The sequence below is a fragment of the Limulus polyphemus genome, unplaced genomic scaffold, assembly GCF_000517525.1.
Source record: "Limulus polyphemus unplaced genomic scaffold, Limulus_polyphemus-2.1.2 Scaffold1042, whole genome shotgun sequence".
Lineage (NCBI taxonomy): Eukaryota > Metazoa > Arthropoda > Merostomata > Xiphosura > Limulidae > Limulus > Limulus polyphemus.
The window spans coordinates 66,939-81,138 of record NW_013666652.1 but is presented as its reverse complement, the minus strand read 5'-3'; the positions used below and the strand labels follow the sequence as shown (position 1 = coordinate 81,138).

The 14,200-nt window shown below is 34.6% G+C and overlaps 1 protein-coding gene across 6 annotated transcripts in view; it reads right to left on the bottom strand.

Annotated features, from left to right (window-relative positions):
• Positions 1 to 9,439: 9,439 nt before the first annotated feature.
• LOC106461842 (cleavage and polyadenylation specificity factor subunit 2-like) overlaps positions 9,440 to 14,200 on the bottom strand; it is a 63,964-nt gene continuing 59,203 nt past the window's right edge. For all 6 annotated transcript variants that reach the window (XM_022388916.1, XM_013921703.2, XM_013921701.2 and 3 more), the window contains 2 exons: positions 10,576 to 10,710; positions 9,440 to 9,659 (listed from right to left, as the gene is read on the bottom strand). In XM_022388916.1, coding sequence (XP_022244624.1) covers positions 9,567 to 9,659; positions 10,576 to 10,710 — 228 coding nt within the window. In that variant the 3' untranslated portion in view covers positions 9,440 to 9,566. The remainder of the gene's footprint in view (positions 9,660 to 10,575; positions 10,711 to 14,200) is intronic.

Below are 14,200 nucleotides of genomic sequence, written 5' to 3'. Positions count from 1 at the left end.
CACTCCTAGTACTGACATTCATATCTGCATTAGGGTTTAGCTGCAGGGTCTGGAAGGGGCTTATCATTGTCTGGGGCTGGTTAAGTCGATGGTTAATGTATCCTCCTTGTGTAAAAGACAATAAACCGTCCTTTAACGTATCTACTTCGCTTTTAAATTTACTAATGTTTTTCATTTGTGTATTCTGGCTTTCTCTCTATTGTTTATTTTCTTTATCCTCCATCCAATGCTGTATTCTCTCTTCTTGTTCATTTTCTTTCTCCTCCAACCACTGCTGTAGTCTCTCTTCTTGTTTATTTTCTTTCTCCTCCAAACACTGCTGTAGTCTCTCTTCTTGTTTATTTTCTTTTTATTCTCCAAACACCGCTGTAGTCTCTCTTCTTCTTTATTTTCTTTCTCCTCCAAACACCGCTGTTGTCTCTCTTCTTCTTTATTTTCTTTTTTCTCCAACCACTGCTGTAGTCTCTCTTCTTGTTTCTTTTCTCGTTCTTTTTGTTTCTTGTGCTGTTCTTGTATTGCTGCCATAAAATCTGCTAAGCTGTAGTTTGATTTGCCAACTCTCGTTTCAATCTTCTTCTTCTTTTTTATTTTCGTTCCCACTCTCTGACACCAATTTGTTAAGCCTCTGGTCGTTTGTTAATTACCCGTAAAAATTCTTTTGGAAGAGCTTCAACGATACAAGTTCTTTCTTAAATAAAACCAGTTTCTTCTTTCTCAATACAGCTTTGCAATACACTTAATTTTCACAGTCACTTTCACTTCAATACACGCCATAATTCACAATGAACGATTCACGCACGTTTCTTACTACAGAGCTTGACTCAATTGTCCGTCTCTATCTCTGCCTGTCTGCAATTCAATTATCCCGTCACTTTATTTGCCGGCTTATATACTATAAGAGCGCGTGTCTAGCAAACACTCGAGTCTTTAGGAACGTTCAAGATACTCATATTCAAGATACGTCACGTGACTTCCGCTGTCGTAACAATATAGGTTATTAGCTACGATTTTATGCTATAGTAACTGGTATAACATGAACAAACAAAAAGTAGTTTAATTAAATTTTGAATGTAACTCAAATTGTAACTTTGCACAGTGAAGGATGCCCATGATGTGAGGGGTAATTACTGCTCAAAAGTCACTAGGCATTTTCTTCAAAATGTCAAGGAGGTCACGTTGTGATGAGGTCTCACAAAAATGAAAGAAATTAGATTAATTTAAAAAACGATTGTGGCAACCTTGTTCAGTTGCAATATCTTCAAGTCACTTGATTGTTGAATAATTTTGTGACAGCTGAGGTGTTTGGTATTTCTTGCAGTTTTAAAGTTTCGCTTTATATACCAGGAATTATTTTGTTCGTGAAATGCCATGGATGGTACAATTAAATATTAGGGTTTGAAGCTGAATAAATATGTTATTAGAATAAAACATACCATTTAAGTCTTTTTCATCAGTGGGTCTTTACAAAGAGCTAAGACTTTAAGTGCTCGATTTAGTTGCTATAATGTGTAAAAATGATGAATGCTAAACAATATTTGATAATTGCTAATCAAATTTAATATGGATTAGAAGTTTCTGCTAATCAGGTCTATCAAGTTATATATATGTATCATATTTCATTGTTTAAAAGTGTTTGATTTTGTACTAATCATATCAAAGGATTTTCATGCAGCTTTTCATTACTTAAAATGTTTTTAGGGGTTTTCTTTTGCCAAATTTATTGATAATTGGTTTTAAAGTTAGATTTAAGTATCTGCTTGAGAAAAAGCTTGAAAACAGAGGGAAAATGAAAAGTGTTGTATGTAGCTACAATATTCCCTTTTCCATATTCATGTCTAAATGTAGAATTTTTCAAAAAAAATTCGTTTATTCTGATTCTGCGAAGTTTCATATTGTCTTTATTTTAGCTGCCTTTGTTCCTTTTGTTTCTATAAACATAATATCTGCTCTATCCATGGAAAATATTGATGTAAATCTGTATCTTGTGTAAGAAGGCCAGTGAGAGCAGTGCCCATCTTTTTTTAGGACAGATGATATCTAGAGATTATGGCCTTCCTTTATGTTGAATGAGAATGACGAGTTATACGGTAGTGCTAGTTTCTCTGGGTTAATCTGACTTTCAAAATTAAGTTAGCAGCATTACATTTAGACAGGTGCTTAAGTGAGTTGGTTGGTGGAAAACATCTAGAAGGAAAATCCAGTTGATCAGTTATGTACTGTCAGGACTCTGTATTGCCTTACACAATTGTAACACAGCAAAATAAATATAGGTAATATCAGTGAAACAAGATCCATTCCACCAAAATTCACAGCCTTTAAATCCATATTTTGTGCTTCTAAAGAACACAACTGTCCTACTGTACATGGATTAGTCATAAACTGTAAAGTGCACAGCAGTATCTCTTTTGAAAACTCCTTCACTTGAATAATAGTATACAATTTTTACAGAATATTGGAGTGCCATTTCATATGAGTTTCACATCCCTTTCAGTCATTAGTTTCTTGACCAACAACTGTCCTAACTTGGGATATGAAGTGATCATCATAAAATGCCATCCATATGCATTTTGATGGACTAAACCACTCTCAAGTGACAGGTACAAAATATTGTCCATACAGTCTGTTTGGTAACACCGTTTGATAACTCAGAACGAAATAATCAAAAATACTTTCAGCTACTGATTTCTCGACATCTGTCTTACATGCAATGAAAAGTAAATATAGCGCCTACACTGCAAGAACAAAACCACTTGATAGCTTGGAAAGCAAGGTTCACCACTTCATCTTAGTCAATGATTGTACAAATTAGCAACATTCCCAAGTGCTGATCTGGGAATAAATTATAGCCAATTCAACGAAGAGGCCAGTGGCAGCATTCCAGTTGACTATGGAGCTTCTTGGCACCTCTTCAGGTGCTTCATCTGATTTGTCAAATAAAGCCAGAAAAGTACTTTCAGTGTCATCCTCCTCATCATAACATTATTTTCATCCACCTCGGAATAATTGGGATCGAACTACATACACAACATCAGGTCGCAGCTTATCCACGTGGTGGACATGCAACCATCCGAAGTACGCTAGATCTCATGTCAGTAGACAAACTCGTCTGAGTAATAGATGTGGACAAGAACCAAGCTGCAAGGCACACACATCACTTGCACGCCCTATCACCATGCTGAAAAATCTTTTCCTTGACTGTTTTGATGCTGTTCTCAATCGCTTAACACAGACTTTGAGATTCGGGCACCATGGAACTGAGGTAGGCCATACATCACATCTAATAGGAACATTATGTCACATCCAAACCTGTGCATGTTGGGCAAACATCCAGACGACCTCTGTTCCATTGTACATGCCATCATAATTTATGCAATTGTTCATCCAGTCAATTGTACTAGGATTACCAAATTTTGTAAGCAAACATCTAACAGTATGCATCACCAATTTTACTAAACTGTTGGACTGGGAGCAATAACTTGAAGTATTTCCATGACACCAAAACTGTACACAACTCATAGAATAATTGACTATTGAAATTAGTTTCCTGATCATTGTGAATCTCCTCAGGAATGCCAAAATGTGCTTTTGTTACTCTGCCAACACATCAGCCATAAACTGTGCTAAAGTGTCGACAGATGGGTATGTATGTTTGGCTCACTTGATGAAGTGTTTGATAATGGTCAGCAATTACCTTTCTCAGTCTCAAGGAGGGGAGAAAACAAACATTTCTTGTTGGAGTTTATCCTGTCTATGTCATTTTCCCTCTGGGATGAACATGTAGTGCAGTGCTGGCACCAGCTTGAATGTCATGATTCAAACCTGAGCAGCAGAATCATTGTTGGACATTAGCACTAGTGGGAGTAACATCCTAGTGGTCTTCAGTCCTTCATTGTATCATGCATTCTGGAGAATTGATCACCTCAGGGCTTGGGGACTACTAACTATAACATAGGCTGAGACCAACATCTAGCAGACCATTACAATTGGTGCAACAAACCTTCACAACTGTAACTGCTTGTACAAGTGCCACAGACTGTGTGTGCCCTTACAACGTTCTTCATCCCGTCATTGGCCATACATTCCCTTGTTACATGGCAATGTCATGCTAGTTCTGGATCTCTCAGTTGCTCCTCCCAGAGCATCTAACAGCCAGTGACAGCTGACATAGCATTTATTTCAACTTGGTGTCCTGAATCAGGGCATTCAACAAATGGACTTGGTCTCAACTTGCAGTGAAATCATCAATATGCATTTCTGTGTTGCACTTCTGGATGCTACTAAAAGATCAAGTTCTTCTCAAGCAACATTTTGATCCAACAAGCAATCACCACCTCCAAATTTTTGATGTTCATGAGCCACTTCAGTAATGCATGTGCTCGGAGGGTGAATTTTCTGCCATACATGCAACGTTGGTAGCATTTAACAAATACTACAATCGCATGCAATTCTTCTTTTGTTGTGTGGTATCTGCATTCTGGAGCTGTAAGTGTATGACTCACCTATGCTATTACTCATTCTATTCCACCCTGCAACTGTGATAGTTCTGCCCCAATTCCACTATCATCAGTATCTAACATGAACTCACAATCCGGCTAAGTATACGTCATCACACGAACTTACACTAAAGATGCTTCAAGGACAGGAATGTGTGCTCACACTCCTCAAGCTGAAATACACAAAAGACTTAGTGGCAGCACACATTTGTGTAGCAGTCACCGAAAGTATCAATAATACAATGTGAACCCAAAGAAAGTTTTAGCTTCTTACATCTCACAGGTAGAGGCCAACTTGAAACTGATGCAATCAGTCATGATGCCTTCTCTACCCACAATATGAAATTCTACTTGTGTACATCAGCAAACACTTTCTGGGTCTTAACTTTAATACTGTCATTCTCATCTATGCAAAACAACAGTGAGGATCGTAACACAGACTTGAACATTTAAAATTATCCAAACTATCATCTACATATACCAGACATCTCTCATTGTAAACCTTTAAGTGTAATGCTCTAGTTTCTCAAAAGTAGTCAGAGTATTATGCAGACCGAATGGCATGACTTGAACTGAAACAAACCATTTTGGATGCTAAACGCAGTTTTAACCCTGCTCCCACCATCCAGTGGATATACCTTTATCTGGAAGCCAGGTCTAGAATGCTTAACCATTGGGCACCTTCAAATGCATTCAGAATTTATTTTGTTTTAAGCAATGGAAAGTCATTAATGTTTGTCACGTCATTCCCCAGCAGAAATCAACACAGAACTTGGTCATTCCATAATTCTTTCTTACAATCACCCACTGGAGATGACTATAATTATCCCATCCTTTATTATCCACTGTATCTCTAATGGGTATATTTCCAGTGCTTCATAGAAGCCTACACAGTAGTGGCTTAATTAGATTTGCATTTCCTGTTTCTATGTAATGGTGAACGATTGCAGTTAAATATTTAACTGGCTATTTTATTCCACAAATGCATTTGTGTAATAAATCAAACGTTGAATGAGATTTTGCTACTGTGTTGAGTCAAGATTGCTGCAACAATTCTGAATTAGTGACTTCAGATTCACTGGTAACCAAGTTTTCACTTTCAGCAGCACTAACATTACACTATTGGTCACTTCCACTTCACTTGCATTTCCTCCATAATTGCAAAGCAACACTGAGACTTTGTCCATAATTGACGGATCACTATCCATGCTACTGCTGCTTGTCTTTTGGATACAAAACAATGTTTTGTACACTGGCTTGACAGGTATTTTAAAATGTGAACTGTCAATCTCATCCAATATACACTTGCATACACAAAGGTATTAATGTTCCCTCCACAAAATAAACATAAGCAGTCCACTGTCCATGGCTCAGTTCTGACAGGCACTGAATACCTTTCTTACCAATCTCACCAAGTTAGCAGAGCTTCTACAGTATGTCCATCCCAAGGATTCTAATGCCAGAACTGAGGTCTGCAATGAAAATCCTCATTCTGTGTTCACATGGCCTATCTAGATACAGACAGAGATAGGCCTCTTCATTTACCTCTAGCATACCACCATTCACTGGAACAGTCAGTGTTTACTGGCTCGAATGATAGCTTTACTTGGAATGCCTGATACACAGTGGTATCCACTAGGGTCTTTGAAGGTCTAGTGTTAACCAAAATCTTCATTGTCCTACTGAGTATTCTTGCTGACAGGTACCAAGCACTACCCATCCTTAAAAGAGCTGGGTTGACCAACATATCCTGTTGATAGCCATACCAAACTCACGCCCCATTAGTTTCCTGAGAGCAGTTACATCTCACTGCACCTGCTGTTAAGTCAGACAGGAGAGTGTTACATCTATCTTGCTGTGTAGCAAGATGTGGTCAATTTGTATGGAAATGCCTCAGTAGTCAACTATTACAGTGTATGATTTGGTTTTCTTTTCTGCAGCAACATCTATGGAGGGGCATTTGCTGCAGCACAAACATCAGGGGAAAGCTTGGACAGCTGTACCCATTTGCTGGGAACTAGCTCGTCTATGTTATAACACTAGGAGGTATTGATTGTGGTTCAGCAGAGCCCAGGCTCGATGGGAAGCACCAGTTTGAGCATGTCGTATTGTAATTAAAGGAACCACCACAGCTACTATCTTGTAATTTGTCTGAAGTGAAAACCTCAAAAAAAATTATCACAGATACCATCTCATACTCCTAGGCGATGCCTCATGGTTTCACTTTGGTGTCCCATGACAACCTTGCTGACAAGGATGTCCTTTGGATCTGCCCAAACCATTGTACGCGTGGAAATGACACAGTTCACCTGCCAAGGCACCCAAGTTTTCAAAAGGATCCCTTGTGCAAGTCATAAACTTCAATACTTTTCAAGCTGAACTCACGATAGCAGAATGATAAAATCCTGGCTACATTTTGTCCATGGGGAAGAAGGCCTGCTTAACCCATGGTTGCCCCACAGCCTGTGATTGTCTTCACAACTTGCTTTTTTCTTGGGGAGAGTGTCTACTGCTCCACATTTCATCCTTCTTTTCTGTCTCACCAAGGTGTTGGCAAGTCTCCAGACACCCAATCAGAAAAAGTATAAACTCTGCAACAGTGATATCTTTGGCCAAGACAACAAAATTTCTCTTTCTCTATGTGGTATTTTCCAGCATATGAATTTCCCACAGAGTAGGACTTCCTATTGTTCTGGTCCACTTTTATTTGTTGTCACATATACTTTCTTGTTGGAAGGATGCTCCAAAATAGAACACACTACGTAAAGATAGAACAATATTTTCAACTGGTTGGTCAGGTGATAACTATATGCAAGTTCTTTTAACATTTATTAAGAAATATGGCTATTATCAATATATCAACTATCTTTGTTACAAAGTCATAACTTGATTGTATCTTTGTTAAAGGATTGTTTGTAGTTTTTACAAGGGGTGAAAGCAGCTTACACCACTTTCACAAACAATATAAAGTTTAAAATTAGAGATAACTAAGAATGAATTGAAAGTGGATATGTTTTTTTTAAGAACAAAGCTACACAAGTAGGCTATCTGTTCTGTGCCCCTTCATGGGTATCAAAACTCATTTCCCAATTTGCTCCTGAAGAAGAAAGGTCTACCTTTCAAAAGCATTCAGGTTATAGGGTTTTTATTTGTTTCTATCAAGACTAATTGAACCTACGTGTTTTTCTAACAACCTGAAAACTCGATTCTTTTAGCATTATAAGCCCTCATACCTATTACCGAGCCCCAGGGGGCAAAGGTGAAAAGAAAGAAGCATGTAGCATGCAAAGTATATCCAGTGTTTTCCATCTTCTTTAGTAAGATGACCATTTTATGTTCACTTAGAAGTTTCAAAAATTTTTGCAAATGGATATTAGAACAAACCATCCTAAGCTGGAGTAGTTTTTTCTGTTGGTGAGTAAGATGCTACCTTGATAATGGATTTTCCTTTATTTTCTATTGGAATGACCGATACTAGCCCATGCACTCCATCTGTAGATAGTGGATAGCCTTTCTAGTCTGGGAATAATACTGGCAGTCTTTAATAAAATACAGATCTCCTCCTGGCAAGATTTCTTTCCAATCCCTAGATGGAAGAGTTACCTGTTATCCTTGACTGTGTTGAAGTGAATAAAGATTACTTTCCTTTTATTTTACATTATATTGAGTCTTTTTCTTGCTTCAAACTCAAGAGAATTCCCAATTACTCTAACTATTGTGGTTACTGCTATCTCCAGGGTTATTAGTACATCTAAGAATATCACACTATCTCATGGCTCTTATATAGCTGTTCAACATCATTGTACGAGGAAAGTTCATGGCTATAAGGTTATCAATGAATTCAATGTGTACTTGGCAAGCATGAAATGCAAGAACAGTTGTGACACTTCCAGAAACACCATGACTGACTTGTACAGTGAAGATTTCAGTTACAATTAATTATTGTTTTAGCTTATCTTCCTTTAAGTTCGGATTCATGTTACAGTTTTACTTAATCACTATACTTATTTATTCAATTTCATTTGCATATCCATTTATCAAGGTCTGCTTTTGTAAATAAACATTTTTTATATAAAAGTCTTCTCTTTTGAATAAGTAGAGTTGTTTAAACAACTCTGTTGTTTTTGTGAGTGTAAAACACTTAAATACACCAGTCTTCTCTTTTACTTAATCTACCATCAAGCTTTACCACGTTAATCCTTTTGCCAAACAGATCTTCAGTCTTTAGTTACTGTGTTAAATGGCTTTTTATATGTTCCAAACCCCAGCTTGAAATATAACATACCTTCAATTTTGAAAAAATAAAAAAGTTTAAGACAGTTATCAAATTCTTCTTAAAAGTGAAAGATAAATAGCCTAAGTTGTAAAATTTATCTCTTAAAAGAAAACAGTGAAAATGTAGTTTTATTATTGTCTCCTTTAAAATAGTATTTTCAAACACAAAGCAAGTAAGATTGCCTTCTGTTGGTATCAACTAATTTCTTGATAGAATGATCCTAAACTAAAACAATGGTCATTTTTACTTCATTTTTCTTCAGCAGATACTGGGGAAAAACCAATTTTAATTTTTCAGATAGTACAAGGTTTAAAGAACTGAACTCCGTTTCTTCTCTGAAAAGAGTGGGTATATTATAAAAATATCAGGTACAACTTAAAAACAGTGGTGTCATTTCTGAACAGATCTACCATAATGTTAGATACATGTGTTCAAAATGTGGTATTCTTTATGTTGAAATCTTGTATTATTCAATTATTTCTGACATACTCATAAAAATTATGTTGTCTTTCCTAAATTCTTTTAATAGTATCATTGGATATAAAACAGTTAGAAGTTGAAAATAAGTTAATGTTTCAATATAACCAGTATGGCTATTTTTTTTTAATTTAATAACCAAATAATATGTACATTTACAAACTTACTAAACTAAAATAAGAAGGATGAAGCATAATTACAATTTTTGGTTTATTAAACGAATGAAAATACTTTTTCACAAAAGGACTGTCATGATTTTTTAACCCTTAATTATGTTATGAAGATACAGCTATGCACAGATGATAAGTTAGTTCATGTGATCAAATAATGGCATACTGTTCGTAAAGCAGGTCTCTCACTTTGTAATAATCTTCACATAAGCATCCTTCTAAGTTGATCCGTCCTGCTTCATTCTGTCAAGTAAAATAAAAACAGATTAACTGCAACTATGTTATATACTACAACAATCAACACTATAATAGTGAGTAGGTCTAATGTGACTTAAATGAGACACTAAAGAACTCTCTTGCACCTCTTCATACACTACATGGAAGTATTAAAACTAAAACTATTACATTTGTGGGTATTTTCTTAATTAACTAAAAGTAATCAGTCTAATTTTAATCCTAGGCATATCATAATTTGTTTTACCTGTTTTTACCAAGTTTTACCTGTTTGACTACAGACTCATTCTTTATGAAATCAGAAATTAATTTGATTGGTGGGTCACATGCACACATTGTTAAATATTCAATACTTAGAAAGGAAAAAAAGCTGAAAATAATCATTATTAGTATGTACAAGACATACTTCATTAAAAAGTTGGGTCTATAAGAAAAATTACACAATAGAGACAGACAGTTATATTGTTTTATTTAGCCTTATGCAAAAATTTAAGAAGTTTCTATTTGCAAAAATGAGCCCAACTATTTCTTAAAACCTAGCTAAAACAATTTTCACAAATCATCTGATGTTTAATATTTTTTGATAACAGAATATAGAATTACAAACCAATCATGTTGCAATTCCTTTGAAAATAAGTCAAACTTTGAATTCAAAAAACTGATCTTACAAGTGTTTAACTTCATTTTTGGAAAATACATCAACTATCTATTCATAAAAGCAGCAGCAAACAATATTAATACAATTACCTTGAACAACTTTTAACATTTAAACCTTTTAGGTCAAGCAGACAAAAAATGGAACATAGCAAAACTCCCCACCATATATTAACAGAATATTCTCGCAAATGTTTAATACTCAACTATAAAAGCAAGCATCGATATGTTAAAGTTATTTAAAACATTTTTTGTGTTAGTACAAACTTACCTTTCTGATTGCTACCACACTGTTACAGTAAAGAACACCTCCAGAAAACTCAGCTTGAATACCATTCCGAAGTAAAACTTGCTTGAAGTCAGAAAGCTTTAGTTCATTAATAAACATTGATGGATGTCCACACACCTAGCAATACAAAGAAATAGTAATCTATTTTTATGATAGTGGGAAGAAACTTTTCATTATCAAATAATCTATACTATTATTCTGCTCGTTTGTATGCACGACCATTACGCTTGCCGACCGAGAACCTACTGCATGAGCATGTTTAGTTAGAATGTTTTCCCAAGAAAAACCGCTCATATGCATTATTCACTCGATGACAAACAGTCTGCCTGTGGCAGAGAGCTGTAAAGCTCAGTGATCAAGTCGCTACAATTGCTGTATGAAACAAGAAGTAACAACAAAAGGGGAATGTAAATATACTTTACTAACTATTTAGTACAACAGAATATTAAAAAATGTTTGACGTTAGGTCGTAGAATAACATTATAAGTTTATTTATCGACAGTATTAAGTACAGTAAAGTTTAGTCCTAACTAAACTAAAGTAAATAAATAAAAAAAACGTACACAGGTTACAGTGTTAATTTATCTCTTAATCGAACTTAGGCCTAACATAAGTTAAAGTTTTATAATGTGCGGCCTATGTACAAGTGGATTTACAATGTTTTGTGGATCTCTGCTAGTCCAACTATTAAATTTACAGGACAACAGACATGAATATCACAACTTACTTGTGAAATGTGGAGGTAAAATAAAAACAATTGATACAGCTAAGTAAGAGTATACATAGTGTTAAACACTTATGTTGACATCCTGATTTTGTTACCGAAGTGACAATAAAAGGTAATAAATTTTGTTTGTTTGTTGAGAATATGACAACTAAATTTAAAGTAGCATTTAAATTTGTATTCTTGAAATAATAAGCGAGGCATTACAAAATGTGTTTGTTTCAATACTAACTAATAAGTAAATAAAGGTATCTATTATAATAATACTCAATTTTTTTGTGTCCTGAAAATGCATATGCACCTTACTATCCAAATGTGCATGCTCATGCTCTTCATTCCAAAAGGATGTAAACAAAAAACAAATTCAAACATACTTTAGTAGACATTTTGTAGAACATATCAAAACCTTATCAAAGTTTCTAAAAAAGATCTAACAGTAGGTCATAGAATAACATTATATGTTTATTTACTGATAGTATTAGGTATGATAAAGTTTAGCACTAAGTAAATTAAAGCAAAACATATACACAAGTTACAGTGTTAGTTTACCTATGTTATAGAATACAGGCTGTATTTAATAAAGGCTTAACTAACGGTAGGCCTAAAACAAGAGGACTTCAACTAAATTTCCAGATGCCTTGCCAATCAAGATACATTCTTACATTCAAAAACTTTATTTTTCATTTTTTTCCTGAACAACTGTAGTTCATTATACATTATATATATATATATATATATATACTGAAAACAGTAAATATTGGATCACACTTTCTACTAAAGATTTTATCATAAATATATATACTTTTTTTTACTAGTACGAGTGTAAAGTCTCAAATTTCAATTGTATGATCTTAAAGCTTCATAATTAAATTTCAAACATTTTTTTATAAACTTCATGTTTTATCAGTTATTTCCTCTACCTTTCTATACAGGGCTGGTCAATTTGACTGACCTTGTAACCGCTAAAAAAATAAAACAATCCGAAATAAATCTAAGTTACCCCTTTTTCTTTCTAGAATGACTTTAAATTGTAACATGAAACTACATTTGTTTATCCTAAATAGTTACACAGAGAACAGGTTTGATGAATTCAAAAAAACAAGGTCCTGAACTATGTGGTCATAGTGAATATAATTCAGTTCAGTAGTGCATCCGAGTGCACAACTGTTGCCATGATGATGATGGAGATGCAAAGGATGCTACACTATCACCTAAGGATAAATTCAGAACTGAAGTATTTTTCATTGTGGTTGACCAACTTGTCACTGCAATGAAATACCATCTTGATGCATGTACGGATGTTGCCACCAAATTTGGATTCTTTCCCATATTATCATTTCTTTCATGTCAAGAAATCAGCAAGCTGTAAAATGTCTTGTCCCTTCTTTTACAAATGATGTTGAAACTTAGATAGAAAATGAAATGATCCACTCTTCCACATTGGCAATTTCAGAGCTTTGATGTTCATTCACACAATCTGAACCACCAGAATCAGTGGAGTTAAGAATGTTCCTTTTTCCCCATTGACTTGCCCTTATCCAAACATTTTCTAATGTTGAGATAGTACCGAGAATATACTTGTTGATGATGGTATCAAACAAGAGAGAGCTCTGGAACAGAATAGGACAAAGCCGACTAAACAGTCTGTCTATAATGAACATAGAATGTGACATACTTTGAAAGCTAGACTTTTTGAAACTCATTAGTGAGTTCAGTTATAATAAAGCCGGAAAAAGACAATTCTAGCTTTAGACAGGTACATGCACGTTCTAATCGAGTTGTATTCATGAGTGTATAAAATGTGTTTGGTTTGAATATATTGTTTCCAGTGTTAAAAAAACTATGTATATCATTAAAATGTTCTCATAACATTTTACAATTCTTTTCTGCACATGTAGTACATTACATTCAAAATTTAATTAAACCACTTTACTAACAATATATGTCAATTAAATTAACATTATAATATGAATTTTTATGTTATCTAAGTTTTAATTACTTTGTTTCAAAGGAAACCTTTCAAAAAAATATTTAAACTGCAGTTCTCATGTCATATGATCCAGGAGCTATAAAAAATCTCGACTTTAGCAGTGGTTCACTCACAGACACATAAGCTAGCAATGTACACAAGTATGTAGACACTACGTACTTGTGTTTGGCCTATTTGACAAGTGATATTCAAAGTCTGTAACTGCTTTGTATGGAAAGCAGATATAAATTTTCAAACCCCCTGACAGGTACCACACCCACCTTCTATACTTTGCCTTGAGATCTACAACGTACATGCAGTTAGTTGACACAAGTGTATATAGTCCTTAGAAAAAGCCCAGTTTTCACTATACTCTACTAACAGTTAATTTGAAATTAGCATGTAGTTTTCCTTACATTGTACATGTAACTGCCATTCGTATTGTTGTCTGCTTGATAAACTATAGCACATTATGGTGGTTTCTTACCTAAATATGCTACAGTAAGAGAGACAGTTAAACTGTATTTAGGTCTTACTTTTATATTTTAATTACTTATGTATTATGTTTGTTTTAAATATCATACTTGAACAATTTAATGATTTTTATAAGTTTAACTTGTCACCTGGATTGTGAAAGATTATCAACAAGATGGCATGTGTAAGTGCCATCTTGTTCCTGCAAAGCATCTCTGCAGAGAGTCTGCCAAAATAACCTTGTAAAGCCCTCCAGGCATCAGTTAATGTATGGGCATAAATGATAACAGACAAAGCATTTGAAAGTAAAATTAAAAATAAACTATAAGTGACAAGATAAATTACGCATACAAAAAATACAACTATTCTAGTGGAATTCTACGAAGAGTTGAAAAGCATGTCAATATTTCCATTTGTCAATTTTAAACATTTCATTGCAT